Source organism: Zootoca vivipara, chromosome 4 (assembly GCF_963506605.1).
Source record: "Zootoca vivipara chromosome 4, rZooViv1.1, whole genome shotgun sequence".
Classification (NCBI taxonomy): domain Eukaryota; kingdom Metazoa; phylum Chordata; class Lepidosauria; order Squamata; family Lacertidae; genus Zootoca; species Zootoca vivipara.
This window is the reverse complement of record NC_083279.1, coordinates 30,426,999-30,444,205: the sequence shown is the minus strand read 5'-3', so window position 1 is coordinate 30,444,205 and position 17,207 is coordinate 30,426,999. Positions and strand designations below refer to the sequence as shown.

The window sequence follows — 17,207 nt, the reverse complement described above, 5'->3', positions numbered from 1 at the left end:
AATATATAGGAGCATAAAGTTTTGAGGACATAGGAGCCAGCTCCTAAAGGCCAGGGTCCCTTCGCCCCCCAATAAAATATTTGAGGGGGCCACTAGCCCCAAGTTGATGGACCTTGCCATTCAAATGGTTTGTGTGTGCCGCATCTTGTGATCAATTATGTGGGGTGGGGCTTACTTGCCCCCCCATATTTATTCAAGATAGCACCCCGGTAGAGGAGATGTATCTGGTGTCTTCACCTTTGACCTTCCTGTGGAGCTGGAAGATCTGAAGAAACCTTGATTGTGCAGTGATCTTGAAGAGCATTCTAAGCATGTTCAGATAACCATGCAAAGAATCCACTGTTAGATCTTTGACCGCATTGCACAAAGCAAAAGTGGAGGGTGGGGGCAGCAGAAACAGGGCATTGGGGACATGGAGTGGTGAATGTACTCCCTGCACACTTTATTCCCTCACCTGTGAACACCTGAATAGGACTTCTGTCACCTTAACTTCATGTCACTCGGTCATTATTGTGACTCAGTATCAAGCTGCCATCACCGTATAGGGGACTTTTCAGCTGTGTGTCTAGTGATGAATGATATTTCTTTCTGCTTGATGTTTTCTAAATTGCTTCTAAGATGCATATGAACCAGCCATGGAGAAATGGCAGTCACATCTTTTCTATAAAGTCTCAGCATGTGAGTGAATGAGGTGCTTCTAGCCTTTGGGGAAATTTCACGACAAAGTTTAGTGGTCCTTTCTTTTTAAGGGTTTATACACTGAAGCCTCATTCATTTGCTTCCCATTCATTTCTAAACAATCTAGAGAAACTGTACGTAGAAAAGAAATGCAACAGAATAACCTATGGTGGCTCTGTGGCTGTATTATGAGAAACCACGGTTTAGTGAAACATGCATAAGTTACAACAAGCCTCTCATCTCCTCTTCTTGTGCCGCATAAAAAAATTGGGAAGCTTTCATTTCTGTTTTTAGTCTACCATGGCTCCCCATGTCATCAAAACTGTGAAGCATGGTTAACACAAACAACAGTTAATTTCAACCCAGGTTCAGAAACCATGGTTTGGTGTTAGAGAAAACGGAAGCTTCAGAACTCCTCTTCCCAACCAGGCAAGAAGGTTAGAGGGAGGAAGCAAGCAAGCCTAGGGCTTAATACGGGTTGCGAAAGTTATGGAAACCATAGTGCCCCATAGTGCCACCAAGGGATAGTTGCATAATTTTTGCTGCCTTTCTGTAGGCCAGGGATTTTCATCATACCTTATCTATCCATGCAAAGGACAGCATATGATTTAGCACTACAAAGAAGGCTTAAGATGCGACTAAAGATTTGGCTGCCGTACAACTACCAGTATGTCAAAGAGAAGAAAACCCCAAAGTTGGCAATTGGCCAACGAAGTTGTACACAATGAAGTTCAGAAACAAATGAGGCTAGGGTATTTTTAAAACAACAACAACTAAATTTAACTTAAAAAAATAAAGAGAAAACCATGCACATTTTCCTTAAGACAAATGAAATATTGAACGATTAGTATGTAGCCAAATTGATTGTCATTTATTTTTCTTTTTGTTCACTGTTCAGTTATTTTGTGTGTACCTCAAGTGAGTCACTTTCCTCTAATCTTATTTTAAAAAGAAAAGAAAATCCTGGTTTGATCTCTGTCAGTGTTAAGTACTTCTTAAACCTTGGAGGATTTCAGCTGTGCAGAGACCATCTATAAGGAAGTGCATGCCACCCACTGGACTATATTGACCCACCCACCCTGCCTGTCTTCTAGCCTTCTGTTTCTCATACCCTGCAGTTCCTTTCTATTCTCTGCTGTTGGTGGGCATGCACGATCGCAGCCCACCAATGAATTTGTGATTCAGAAAATCTGGAGCCCTTGTTCATTTCCTACTCACGGTCACAGTCTGTGCCAATTTCCATGCTTAGAAAAAAACACGATCGCCACTACTTTGCTGTTGCAGAGCTGTGATGAAGCTTGATTACTATATGTATGTTTTTGTGTGTGAAGTGCTTTCAAAACTTCAAAGGGCGAGGGCTGCGGAAGGGCATAAGTATTGTCCTTATTATTGATAGAAGGTGCCTTCTTCGGCACAGTGGATAATTTAAGCCTTGGCGTAACAGAGAAACTTTATTACTGCCTTTAGGTAATCCATGCAGAAGGGGAGCAGAGGCCCCCTCTAGACCCTATCTAAACAACAACAACAACAACAACAACAACTGAATGAAAGAAAAGAAATGTGGAGATCATAATGGACTGCTCACTGTAGATGTTGACCCAGTGTGCGGCCGCTGTGAAAAATGTGAATTCCATGTTAGGGATCATTAGGAAAGGGGTTTTAAATAAAACTACCAATATCCAAATGCTGTTATACAAATTCATAGTGAGACCACACTTGGAGACGATGTATAGTTGTGGTCTATCGAAAACAATATTGTTGGTCTGGAAAAGGTTCAGAAAATGATAACCGAAATGATTGGGCTTTGAGTGACTTCCTTATGAGGAAAGGTGGAGCTTTTTGGTTTGGGGAAAAGGCAAGTAAGAAGGAACATGATCAAATGTTTAAAATCATGACATGCAGAGTTTGGAGAAAATGGATAGGGAGAAGCTTTTCTTCATTTCTCATAACAAGGCTAGGAATTGGTGCCAATAAACTGAAGATCAATCCAGATAAGACTGAGGAACTGTGAGTGGGTGGTCTCCTAGACCGGATGGATGGGAGGTTGCCTGCTCTTGATGGGGCTACAAACCCTCTGAAGGAGCATGTGCGCAGCTTGGAGGTAACTCCTGGACCCATTGCTATCACTTGAGGCTCAGGTGGCCTAGGAGGCATGGAGTGCCTTCCATCAGCTTTGGCTGGTGGCCCAGCTGTGTCCCTATCTGGACAGGCATAGCCTAACTTTTGTTGTCTATGCTCTGGTAACCTCGAGGTTAGATTACTGCAACACATTATATGTGGTAATGCCTCTGAAGATGGTTTGGAAACTTCAGCTACTACAGAATTCAGTGGCCAGGTTGCTCACTGCGGCAAGACGGTTTGAGCATATGACACCGATTCTGGTTACTAATTGGCTACCAATTAGTTTCCAGGCCTAATTCAAAGTGCTGGTTTTGACCTATAAAGCCTTACACGGTTCATATATCTTTAGGCGCCAGACAATAACTTTCCTCTAGACCTAGGCCTTTGGCCATCAACTGTCTATGGCCATTTAGAAGTGGGTGGGATGTTTTTAATGTGTGTATTTCCCCCTTCCCACCACCTTGGTTTTAATGTATCTATGTGGGGTGTTGCTGTTTGCTTTTTTGTGTTTGGTTGCAAGTTGCTTTGGGTTGCTTGGGCAAGATATAGGCAGAGGGAGCAGGCGTTTGTCCGCAGACAGCTTCCGGGTCATGTGGCCAGCATGATTAAGCCGCTTCTGGCGAGCCAGAGCAGTGCACAGAAATGCAGTTTACCTTCCTGCCGGAGTGGTACCTATTTATCTACTTGCACTTTTGGCGTGCTTTCGACTGCTAGGTTGGCAGGAGCTGGGACCGAACAACGGGAGCTCACCCCATCGCAGGGATTCGAACCGCCAACTTTCTGATCAGCAAGCCCTAGGCTCTATGGTTTAGACCACAGCACCACCTGCGTCCCCAGAGATAGATAGATAGCCACCCCCATATTTTGTTCTGATCAGGGCAAGTCAGCAGGGCTCAGCCACAGATCTCCCCCATCTAGGATTGCTTTGCCCATTACTAAGATAATTAAAGGATACAGGACCAGTCAAAATAGGTTGTTTCATTGTGCTAATCCTGAGTGTTTGGGGCATGCTGAACTGCTAACAGGTTTCAGACTCTTCAGTTTTTCCTTAAAAAATTAACCAGAGGACCAAAAAAGAAAGAAAGAAAAAAAGCTATTGCTATTTTAGGGTGCATCAACAGTACTCTAGTATCCCAATCAAAGGAAGTTATAATGTTGCTCTATTCTGCCTTGGTCAGACCACACTTGGAATACTGTGTCCAATTCTGGGCACCACAGTTTAAGAAGGATGTTAGCAAGGTGGAATGTGTGCGGCGGAGGGCAACCAAAATGATCAAGGGTCTGGAAACCAAGCCTTATGAGGAATGGTTGAGGGAGTTGGGCATGTAATTTGCCTGAAAAAGAGGAGACTGAGAGCCACATGGAGGAGGGAGCAAGTTTGTATTCTCTGGCTCCAGAGGCTAGGACTTGAACCAATGGATTCAATTTACAAGAAATGAGATTCTGACTAAAGATCAGGAAGAACTTTCAAATAGTAAGAGCTGTTCATCAGTGGAATAAATTCTCTTGGAAGGTGGTGGACTCTCCTTCCTTGGAAGTTTTTAAGCAGAAGTTGGATGGCATCTGTCTTGTATGATCTAGTTGAGATTCCTGCATTGCAGGGGGTTGGACTAGATGACCCTCGAGGTCCCTTCCAACTCTATAATTCTATGATCCTATGATTCTAAGGGTATATGGTACTGGATTGCCACCATAGCTGCCAAGTTATCCCTTTTTAAAAGGGATTTTCCCTTATGCTGAATAGGCTTCCTCGCGAGAAAAGGGAAAACTTGGCAGCTATGATTGCCACATCCTGAAACATCCAGTTGTTCCTATGGAAATTATTTCTAACTTAAGCTTTCAGTTTGTTGCAATAGAACACTGGAACCACATTGTTTGTTTTATTGATTTCCCCCTCTACCACCTAATCAAATATAATTTAAAATCTGTTTTCCCCACATCTTTTAGCTACTGTAAAAACCTTAGAAGTATCTAACATGCTGTGCATTTTGAAGTTTGTTTTTACTACATAAAAGTCAGTCATACATTTGACATATATTCAATCAAACAATGTAGGACCTTGAAAATTTCATGGAAAAGCCTGAGTGAGAAACATAATGGATCTGCTTCCATATAGAAACAATTGGCACTGGGTCATTAGCCTGCATGCAAAATACCCTTCCTTCCTTCCTTCCTTCCTTCCTTCCTTCCTTCCTTCCTTCCTTCCTTCCTTCCTCCCTCCCTCCCTCCCTCCCTCCCTCCCTCCCTCCCTCCCTCCCCCACCCCTCGCTCTCCACGCACACTCACGATCTTAAATTCATGCTACTAGCTTTTAAATCCTTATAAGAAATCCAGCTGATACATAAAACAAGTCACATTGGGTTGTTGTTGTTGTTGTTGTTGTTGTGTGTGTCTGTAACAGCAGAATAAAAAATACTGGCCGATTTTCACATAATCTCTTAATCCTTTGCTGCCACACAAAATATTAAGCAACATGAGTCAAAAGTCATATTTTGGGGTAAGAGAGATCGGCAGATTCTATCTAGCCCATCTTTTACTTCCCAGTAGGCTCAAGTCCATCTCGCCTTCCTCGTGAGTCCCGAATATTGTCTCAGAGAGTGAGAGTTCAGTACCTAACATGTTAATGGGACAAATCTTTATCTCACGCTAGGTTTTTACTGCCTCGCAGGCCTTCTCATGCTCGTGTTTATGCGATTACATCAGGTGCTACCAAAACACTAATAACAAAGATGAGAAAAAGAAAAGGCTAACTCACCCCCCGTACATTAAAATGAAAAAGCTTCTCTAGAAGCAGCTATTGATGGGAGTAATGTCCGTACTTATTGAAGGGCAGCTGGGGTAGCCGCTGTTATACCCTACAAGGGATTACACAGCCGGGCTGGGAAAACATCTGGCATGCTAGTTTGTCTCTGCAGAGAACCAAACAGATTTAAAAATTAAGGTAAGTTTTGTTTGTTTTTTAAAGCAAGAAAAAAAAAATCAGCCGTGCTGCAGCAGCACTAAAAATAGCTCCTTAATTCCACACTAATTCGTTCTAATACCCAGTAAACATTACGGTGTCTATAAAGTTTCTGTTAAATGTATTTATGGGAGCCTAGAACCGAAGTGCACCTGATTCTGAACATCATGCGCACATACATGAATGATGCACAGGACGCAAGCCTTGAAAACGTTCTTCTCCATTAATAAGCTTAGCTACCGGGCCAGGACTTTGTGAGCAAAGATATGGCTGTGGTGCCATCAAGTGGCCATTGTACATATTGCACTAAGTTTCAGCTGGCCCACATTTTATTTTATTTTATTTTGAAATGTGCAATTAAGGCAGGTCAAATATTCCCATGTGCAAATGGCACTGACTGCATGGTTATGGTTAATAAAGTCAGCTTCCCTACAACCATATTCAATGGCAAATAAATAACCAGGTAGTTTTGCAAAATGAACATTTAAAGCTCATCGGAGCATAGGTTTGCATCTTTGTTCTGCAATTCAACAATCATAGTGGTTTTCTTTGAAAGAAAAGAATCCTGCTTATTTGCTTCCCACTTACATATCAATAGAAAGTTGTGTTTGTATCGATATTCCCATGCCCCACTCACATTCTGGTTTCATTTCTGATATGCTATTCAAATTAGCAATATTGGACAGAAATATTAATAAAAGCTCATTGCTGGTACTCTTCCTTTCTCTATGTGCGAACCTTTTGGATGCCGCAAAAACCAGAGCTGTTCCTGTTAGCATTTTGTATAGATTTTCCTCTTTGTGAAAGCCGCTTGTTCCAAATTTAGAAACGGACAATGCTCCCCTCTAGGGGCTGAAAAGAAACATACAATCTTAAATTCATGTTGCCAGTTTCCAAACACTTATTAGAAATCAAATTACTACGCAAGTGAACATGCTGGTCACATTGTTTTACAATCAGCTTAGTATTTTTACCGTCCATTTGTCCAGCTAAATCAGATGTGTGGCTCAATTCTAAATATATTTGCTTATTTCCCAGTAGTCAAACTAATACTTAGATTGCATTTTTTAAATTTATTTTACTACATCTACATTTTATTTTAAAGAACATATTTTATCTGGATTGATGGGACCCCATTAAAGTCCCCCAATTTAAAGTCTAAATGATTGGGTTAATAATATCTGGTGTATTGCTCTATCGGAACTCCCCACATACAATCAGCAAATAATCAAAGGCACGTAAAAAAAAAATACATTTAACACAATTTGGTCTCCTTCCCCCCTCCCTCTTTTATTGAAGAACAAGATATTTTAATACCATAATCATCACAGAGGTATCTGTGGAGGGGATATATTGATTGAAAATGTCTACTAAACCAGATTGGTAGTTGGGTTCCTACTGAGAGTATTTGGAGAACCAACATGACAGGGATGAGGGATTGAGGATAGGAGTGATCATTCTGTGGTATTATGGCAGTGGGCAAAGCTGAAGTGTAACTTTTTAATAAGTGTATTTTTAACAACAACAACAACAACAACAACAACAACAACAACAACAACAACAACAACAACAGAACTGTGATAACCTCTCACCCAACACTTTCCCATGGAGCCAGCTCTCATGGGCAACTGTGTGTCTCTAAAGGCAGTGCAGCCCAATCTGATGTTTAACTTGGGACGGGAAGGATTAGGGAACTTGATATCAATTCAGAGTTGGCACATGTCTTTTCCTGCCCTTTTGTCTGCTCAACACAGCAGATCATTCCAAAGCAGCCTCTCGGGGCCAACCAAGATAATGTGCCTTTAGCTCTTGTGTGCATGTGTTTTGTTTTGTTTTGTTTAAAAAAGTGGGGGCCCCAGATTGGCACACGAACAGGGAGGTGTCCTGTCCTGTCTCAGCTCAAGGGAAGCCTGCTGTATAGGGGCACTCACTCTTTGGGTACAGTCATGTTACATAAAGTAGAGTGGGGTCACAACAGGCGAGGCTGCGGTTGTCAGCACCATGGACAGCACCCTGCTAGCTGGAGGATTCTCCCAGAAAGAAAACTCCTTGCCTCAGCAAGGCACAGAAGCCTTCTGAGGTGGCCAGAAGGCTAGCCAGCCTGGTCCTGCTGCCAGCCTCCCAGCCCAGTCTGAGCCAAGAATGAAGGTACCACTGTAGGTCTTCTGAGTCCAATGACTACAGCAGACAATGTCTTCTGACCTGGAAGATCCCAGAGCAGTGGATTGTGACTCCTTGAGCAGCAGTTCCACCTCACCTGAATCATCTTCTGAGTTTGGGGAGGGGGTGATGGTTGAAGCCAGCTCAGGAGGGAGACCACGGGCAGATCCACCACACACATTTAAAGCACATGGCTTCAAAGAATCCTAGGAAGTGTAGTTTCCTCCTATAACTCCCATTACACTTAGCAAACTACAGTTCCCAGGATTCTTTTGGGAAAACGATTGCTCTAAATGTGCACTGGATGTGCTTAAAATGTGTTCTGTAGAGATACCCTTTAGCCTTTACCTCCACCATGGTCCTAATCCAGATACCCATACAGTGGTATCTTGGTTGTCAAACTTAATCCGTTCTGGGAATCCGTTTGACTTCCGGAACCAGTTGAAAACCAAGGTACGGCTTCCGATTGGCTGCAGGAGCTTCCTGCACTCAAGCGGAAGCTGTGGAAACCGCATCAGACATTCGGCTTCCAAAAAACGTTTGCAAACTGGAACACTCACTTCCAGGTTTGCAGCGTTCGGAAGCCGATTTGTTCGGGAGCCAAGCCATTTGACAACCAAGGCCCCACTGTACTGGCTATTTTTAATGGGAGGAAAGCCCCATTGATCCAGTCCCCCTTGCATTAATTTTTTAAGAGATCAGGCACACAAGGGTTAAATAGGTGAGTAATGTTGTGTCTAATTTGGTGCTCACATCCCCAGCAGAAGGGTATTTCCAGCTCAAATTCAATACACAAAACAGAGAGTCTATTAAAACTCCAACTTTGTGGATGTGGCTTTCTTTTCTTTCTTTCTTTCTTTCTTTCTTTCTTTCTTTCTTTCTTTCTTTCTTTCTTTCTTTCTTTCTTTCTTTCAAGTGACCATAATGGTTACAGAGAAACTTACAGCAATTGTGCATTATGGAATGGAAAATTTAAGTGCTAACCTTGTTACAAGTCTGCACTACTTGCATATGCTACTGGAATAGATGTTAGAAGAGGAGTGCTAAATTTAATTGAATGAACTCAGTTCAGTTCACTTACATTAAATCTAAATTTTCAGTATCCTTACTGACTGGTGTCCAACATTATCTAGGCTTTAAAATTTACTGAATGATTTTAATACCCCCACTCATATATTTCTATATGCATTTTAATTTTTATGTACATTTTAAAATGAAATGTGTACGTACTTGCATCCACAGGAGCTGGAATTTCAATTCTGAATTGTAACGATCTCATAGAAATAAACTCCAGGGCTGCTAAACCATGTGGTTGGTCAAGCCCCAAACAGGTTTTGGGGGGGTCACACCAAGCTTTATTATGGAACAGCCTCAATTTAAAAACAATGGAACAATTCTCAAGCATAACAAGGGCTTTCTCAATTTGCACCATGGTTACTAAATGTGAGGGAAAGCGACTTGCTAATATACACACACAGAGAGACATCACACTTTGAAACCTGACATTTTACAGCTAGCAGCTATTTCTCTAAGGACAAATAATGTTATCATTATTTTTTTTGCCAGTGAAAAATATCACAGGAACACTCATGATGAAAGAAGTGATGTTCTAAATGCAGCACAGCTCTGCAGAGGCATTTTGATATGATTATGTATTACTCAGGGATTTCCCAACCAAAAATGGAAGCAATTACACAAATGGCAGCCTGATACATCTAGCACATATTGGTTTGTCCTCAAAACCAAAATCTGCCACATTCATTTCAGCACCCAAGATACCTACTCCCAACATTTCTGGTTTCTCGGGCTATCCTACCTCGCAGGGTTGTTGTGAAAATAAGTTAGAAGCTGGGGGGGGGAGCTCTTTGGATCCCCATCATCTGGGGATACAGATAAGACAAAGTAAGACTGAAATGAATAGGCTAGACTCTCACTCCCACAGAAGCTCTGTGAATGGCAGAGCCCTTTGTATTAGGGCAATTTTCTGCACTACAAAACTGAATGTTTACAACAAATCTATCATTGCATTGAAGGATTTACAGAAGTTTTCGACAAGCTTTGGGCAGTGGTTTAGGTAATGGATGGAAAACCATGGCTTCCCAATTCCCCTGCTGCGTCTTCCCTCTGTGGTCTGCTACCACCACTGATCCCTCTTCCTCTACAAAGCTTCAATCACCGCGTCCCACAAAGCTACCCAGGAGGACTCACAACAAACCCAGCAACTAAAGGTGCCACAGCAGCAGGATGCTGAAAAGGAGCCTCTTCCTACAGCCACTGTCGACGAGTATCTATAGGAATGGCCAGCAGCATGGACCAGACACAGTGCAATGGCTAAAGCGGCCTTCTAGAACTCTGCTCTAGGCCTGCACTCTGTGGCTTAGCTGCACAGGCACAGAATGTTGTTGTTGTTTAGTCGTTTAGTCGTGTCCGACTCTTCATGACCCCATGGACCAGAGCACGCCAGGCACTCCTGTCTTGCACTGCCTCCCGCAGTTTGGTCAAACTCATGTTCGTAGCTTCGAGAACACTGTCCAACCATCTCGTCCTCTGTCGTCCCCTTCTCCTAGTGCCCTCAATCTTTCCCAACATCAGAGTCTTTTCCAGGGAGTCTTCTCTTCTCACGAGGTGGCCAAAGTATTGGAGCCTCAGCTTCACGATCTGTCCTTCCAGTGAGCACCCAGGGCTGATTTCCTGAAGAATGGATAGGTTTGATCTTCTTGCAGTCCATGGGACTCTCAAGAGTCTCCTCCAGCACCTAGCATTGTATCTTGCGGCATTGTATCTTGCTGCTAAGTGGCAGCCCTTTTTCATCTGACTGCTGCTGTTGCTGCTTACTCTGTGCCCTGTACTGAGTCCTCGCAACTATGACACTTTTCTCATTGTAAAGAGCACTTGAAGTTTCATGGCTGCAGAGCTTCAGCTTTGAGGAGGGATGTCTTTCAAGGCCACATTATGGCAGCAGACAATAACAAAAGAATTCAAACAGAAACGCTGAGTTCTGCCTGACATGGGGGGTGGGGGAAAGGCACGTCGTGTGCGCATGATGCCCATACCTGCCAAGTCTCCCACTGAAAGATGCGGGATCAGCAGTGGCGCGGCACCGGAAGTTGCCTAGAAGCAACTTCCGGGGCCGTTCCGCCCAGGTGTGGGCACCGGAAATCGGGCAGAGTGGCACCGGAAGTCGCTTCTAGGCATGCCCGGCGGCCATCTTGGTGGTGGCCGCATGGCGGTGGCCATCTTGGTGACGTATAGAGTTCAGGAGAAGAACTCATAATAAGTTCATTATTACAAGTCCAGGCAATTCCAAAGTTTGCCACTATCATTTGTCATTAATCATATTTTACAGGGAGCTGTACGTGATATGCAATGCATTAATTTTCCTTTAGATTTTTGTCTGTGTGACCACACTTGTGATGCAATTGTTGCTCCTAAGTAACTATTACAGAACATTTATTTGCAATTAGAACAACAACAACAGTCAGGCAACAGAGGGGCTTACATTCCATCCTATTTATTTGCAATGAGAATAAAAACAAAAAAATCAGGCCATAGAGGGGCTTATAATCCATTCCACCACATTTACAAATTGCATTGCAAAAGTATGTCTTTCCAATATCACTAGATCAGAAACGACCAGAGCTATGAAAGACATGGATATTGATCTAACTCACAAAGACTTTTAAAAAGCACTCGCTTGATCTGAAAAAGGGCACCTGCTAAAATGAAGCCTCTTGCATGCTCTCGCCAAGGCTTTAACATCATGGTCTGTTAATTAGGATTAGTAAAAGTCGAGGAAGAAAAGAAAAGAAAAACCTAGTCTTTGATTGTTCAGTAAGTACCAAACCAGTGACAGATTCAACTTTCTGGCTTAGATCAAAATCACAGCTCCAAATACAATGGGAAAGTACTAGTCTTTGGGAAAGAAAGAAAGAAAGAAAGAAAGAAAGAAAGAAAGAAAGAAAGAAAGAAAGAAAGAAAGAAAGAAAGAAAGGTCTGCATCATCTACTTTTCAGATAATTTTTTTAAAAGATCAGCATTGTTCAGAAACTGTATGTTAATTGCTAGTTGTAAGGCACGATTATGCCTTCTGCTTTCTTTTGATGTTCTCATCAATATATTCAAGAGACTTTTTTCCCTTGACTCTCCTGTGAAGAACACAGGGCAGCACAAATGGGGACCTATCATAGAACAAGCATCAAAAGAAACCCACAAGCTTCATCCTCACCTCATTGTGTAGAGGAGGGTCCCGTCATCCTCAAGGCGCAGAAGCTTGTTAGGAGTGGTCATGTTGTGGGCGATAGATTTTTTACCATTGTGGAAAAAGGTGTCTGGAGTCCAGATCTTACTGGCAAGGAGGTTGTTCAGAGGCAGGCGTTGCATGGGACCTTTAAATTGAAGCCTTTCGTCTTTCCAACTTTGCCGGAAGAAAACATCGATAGTATATTCCTGGCGTAAAACAGAGACCATTGTATAAGTGCTATAGCTCATAAGAATGAACCAATTCTCCAGATTATTCTATCTAGCAATAGAAGCAGGGGACATTTAGAATCACAGCATTGCAACCTACCATTTCGGTGTCTGACACAGGACCAAAACTGGTGACAAAGATGTCTGTTTTCACCTCTGTTATTCTCTCTACAACAAAGAAATGTAAACAATTAAGACTGCTCCATCAGCTGGCAATTTGCATGGAAGAGCACCTAATCTTATAGCAATAGCAAAGCAAAGAAGGGTTTTGCCCTTCCATGGCATCCTGACTCTTCCACATAATGCTATGCAGCTTCTGGGCAATTACCATATTGTTTCTGTGTTGAGGACAGCACTTAGCACTTTGTTGGTGCTAAAGATACATTGCAGAAGTAAGTAGCAGCAGTAGATCACCTCCGCCTACAAGACTAATGCAAGCGAGGAAGTCTGGCAATTCAGCAGGCCTAAGTACATGATGTGGAGCTCCTGAATGTGTGGGCTGCTTCAATAGATGTGCAAAGAGAGGTGCGGACACAGAGGTGCCCTTGCATTGAAAGAAAATGGGTCACTGTACACGCCAAGTTGCTGTGGGTTAAACCACAGAGCCTAGGGCTTGCCGATCAGAAGGTCGGCGGTTCGAATCCCCGCGACGGGGTGACCTCCCGTTACTCGGTCCCTGCTCCTGCCAACCTAGCAGTTCTAAAGCACAAAGTGCAAGTAGATAAATAGGTACCGCTCCAGCGGGAAGGTAAACAGCATTTCCGTGCACTGTTTGCCAAAAGCAGTTTAGTCATGCTGGCCACATGACCTGGAAGCTGTACACTGGCTCCCTCAGCCAGTAAAGGGAGATGAGTGCTACAACCCCAGAGCCGTCTGCAACTGGACCTAATGGTCAGGGGTCCCTTAACCTTTACACGCAAAGTTGCTGCATGCCTGCATTAGCAGCCCAGTCCCCACAACCATCAGTAGAGTGAATGAAATAAATGGTCTTTAGCTCTGGTACAAAGAGGACATTAATTATGTCTGCACAGCTTCAAAAACAGCTGGACTGGTAAAATTAAATGATAACATTTAACAATGTCAAATTTCACAACTGGCTGCATTTGTTAGTATTCACGTGGTTGTACTAAAAACTAATGCTCTGATCTTTTTCAACACTGCTTAAAGCTCATTTGGGGTTTTTCTCTCTCTCCCCTTAAGGATTCTATTCTATTCTTGCTTGCTTCGTGGAATGATAACGTCATAACAAAGCCTAGGTCATTAAGACAAATGCGAGTTTTGCCAACTATTCAGCTTAGTAATTTAGATATGGTATATTGATTTTACATGACAAATCCTAGGAATCCTAGAAATCTTGGTGATGTTTTCTTGGTAATGTGATATACATCACAACCTGGGGCTATAGTAACACTATCAGATATTTAGGTTATTGATTTACAAGATAGAGCATTCTGAGATTTGAGAGGCAACTGATTAGCAATTAACCAAAAACAGATATAGGGAATATTCTATATGACTTCCATCCAGATACTGAAAGGAAGAACCTACTTTGTAGGTGTGATGACCCTGGGGTCAAACTCCACTTTTTCAGTGGATGAGGATCCTCTTCAAATGGAAGGGTATCTCTCACCAAAAGCAGAGCTAAATATTGAGGATATATCAATGCTTCCTAGTTAAGATTTATTCTGTTTATGGTTGCTGCTAAAGAAGCATCTGAGCTTTTATGGAGTCTCCAGCCTGAGCCTGTATGGAGCTGTCCAGAGTATCTGAGTACTCAAACTATTGAAGGGGTTGTGGGTGGTTGTGAGGGGCATGTTCTTGACAGTAGTGGGACCATGACAGCTGAACTCACTTCCTGTTCCTGTTCCAATAATGCCCAATGAACTTTTGGAAGTGACTGAAAGCATTCATTTACTGGGTCATTTTGCAGCCTTTGACAAGTCAGTCTATTACTTGGTCTCCACTACATTGTGGCTGGTGTTGTTTAATTGTTCAGTTCTCATTTTGTTTTGTCGTATTGCTTTAAATCTATATTGAAGCATCTCTGAAAATGTGGGATATAAATAATAAACAGTATAGCAAGTGGCTTTCATACTATAATGTAAAATCAGTGTTCTCCTCCCACCCTCCCAACTTCCTTGTCTGGTTGCAAAGCTGAGGAGGTGATCTGACTTCTCTGGGACTGCTCTGAGAATGATGCAACAGATTACAAACTCTGTGGGTCGGGGATACTTTTTCTAACTTGAAAATGGGGAAATCTTTAACATGGAACCAGTGAGAAAACAAAAGCACCAGGGGATTTTTGTGGCACTCTTCTGCTGCTATCAGCACACCTTCTGGAGATCTCTTAACCATCTTCCACTGCTCCCTAAACAGATATTTGGTCATTTCTTACTGGGACATGACTGCATGCTGTTTTAAGCGTTTGTCCCTACAATGGCATGCTTGTAGGAACATCTGTTGTACCTCCCAGGCCTGGCCGAAGCCTGTTATCATATCCATCCAGCAGGCCGTCCAGAATCCTAGTGAAGATGGTGATGTTGTCATTGGTATCATATTTCCCTGAAGCTGTTGGCATCTGTGAGAAGCTGCGAAAAGGGGTGGGGGTGGGAAATGGAGAAGACACATCAATAAAAACTGGGAGAGGTAGCTAAAGAGTTAAAGGTTGTGTCGTCGATCTCATAAGCAACTGAGATTGGATAGCTTAAACAAGGACTGCAGAAAAATGCAATGGCTTGGTTGCTCTTGGACTTTGCTTGTTGGGGATTTCTACCACTGTGTTCCAGAATCGTGTGTTATGTACACAGGTGCCCCGTAACATGCATAACACATGTGCAGCTACATTGATTCACCCTATCGTCAGGGCTTCTAGGTACAATTTGTTTCCTCTTTTCCAGGAGAACCAGAATCTACTGGTAGGTCCAGTGGTGCCTGGTGTCCACTGGAACCGATAGGGTGGAAGGCAGGGAGGCCAACAGTAGGTGAAGCCAGAGCCAATTACAGACAGAGCCATGCCCTGACAGGTTGTAAGTTCAAAGGCAGGCAGGTGGGGGCTGGCTGAGGATGCACTGAGATTGCTGGGGCAGTGTCGCCTTTGCTCAGATGGACCAGCCTCTGCTGGATAGATCAAGGAGTAATTTGCAGCAGATAAGCAAGGCTTCTGACTCCCAATTGTTTAACATGGAGCTGGTGATATCAGGGCATAGCTGTCAAACCCCAGATTTGAAGATAAGGAATCCTATGGGGCTGTCAACTCCTGGATATGAAAGTAAGGGCACTGAATAAGGGAATTTTCCGCAAAAAGGGGGGGGGGAGTTGACAGCACTGTCAGGGGTGGAAGTTTGGGGAAAAATTGGAGAGGGGTTTTGTGTGAAAGGGCTGTGCATTCTGTTTTGGTATTGGAAACAAATTCAGTTTGCTCAGAGGCACCCTGCTCCTTAATTCTAAAAGTGTGTTGCCCCACTCAGCCATTCTTTTCTACGTGGTTGGTACCTCTTGGGGTTCTAGTAAAAACAACAACTAAACACCATGAACCTGAGATTTGTTCACCCTTGCTTTATCCCTTGCCTTTTTGTCCCCTTTCTTTGCTTCTCTAATAGTTCCATAAATGCAGTGCTTTTTTTCCCTTAAAATATGTTTAGGGGTACTCTCATTTTGACTCTAGAAAATCACCGTTTTATAGTTCAAATCAGGGAAAATAAATACAGTAAATGGACAAAAGTACAAAGATTCACAAAATGTTTAGGGGTATGTGTCCCCTTGCGTCCCCCCCAGAATAAAAGCACTGCATAAATGCATATGGTGTGGGAAACTGGCTTGTGAACTATACCACTTCTTACTACTGGTGGGCTTTGCAGGGGCTTGGAAGGGCGGCTCATGGGATTGAATGTTTCATTCACAAATAGAGAGAGAGAGAACGTAGGAAGCTGTGTCAGACCATTAACCTACCTAGCTTAATACTCAGTACATCTATCTAGCTCAATACTCTGCACTGACTGGCAGTGACATTCCAGGACATCAGGGAAGGAGCCTTTTCCAGCCCAGCCCTTCCTGAGGATACTAGGGATTGAACCTGGGACCTTCAGCATTCAGAGGTTGGGTTAACAACTTGTTCCTCAACCTGATGAGGCTCGTTTGACAAAAACAAGAAATGGAGCCTATGGCGTCATCAGCCCAGTCCTGTGGAATTGTTATGCCAACAGCAATTCAGCAGATACCTTCTGTTTAGACCAGGCATGGCCAAACTTGGCCCTCCAGATGCTTTGGGACTACAATTCCCATCATCTCTGAACACTGGTTCTGTTAGCTAGGGATGATGGGAGTTGTAGTCCCAAAACAGCTGGAGGGCCAAGTTTGTCCATGCCTGGTTTAGACCATTAAATGCCAGCTGAAGGTGTTTATATATATGGGTTGGAACCCACTAGTGGGACACAGCTTGATCTGAGGTGGGTCTCAACAAGAGCATTACCACCATGCAAATGTATGGTAAAAGATTAAGAAATGGGTCCCCAAATGCTGGTTAGGATTAGAAGTATGCCCTGGGTCTGAAAATGTTGAGGACTACTGGAATAAACCAACCCTTCTCCCTGATAAGAGGGTTTTCTATGTGCATGGAATATTAGAGATACTTTCAATCACATGAGTCCACATACACAGTTTGAAATAGTACAGTCCACTGACAGGTTTATCTTGCACAAATGATATTTGTAAGCACCAGGCCTCAAATTCTAAGCCAAAGGGCAGGAACAGTCTTTCTATAATCTCTGTAAGGTGATGACAAGTCTCTTTCTCACCCCTACTCAGAACAACTTTAAAAACCGTC

General features: G+C 43.0%; 1 protein-coding gene across 1 annotated transcript in view; it reads right to left on the bottom strand.

The window, feature by feature from the left end:
- GABRA5 (gamma-aminobutyric acid type A receptor subunit alpha5) overlaps window positions 1-17,207 on the bottom strand; it is a 70,649-nt gene that overhangs the window by 39,937 nt on the left and 13,505 nt on the right. Inside the window, exons 2-4 of the mRNA XM_035116194.2 lie at window positions 14,852-14,973; window positions 12,486-12,553; window positions 12,144-12,364 (exon numbers count right to left, since the gene is read on the bottom strand). Coding sequence (XP_034972085.1) covers window positions 12,144-12,364; window positions 12,486-12,553; window positions 14,852-14,973 — 411 coding nt within the window. The remainder of the gene's footprint in view (window positions 1-12,143; window positions 12,365-12,485; window positions 12,554-14,851; window positions 14,974-17,207) is intronic.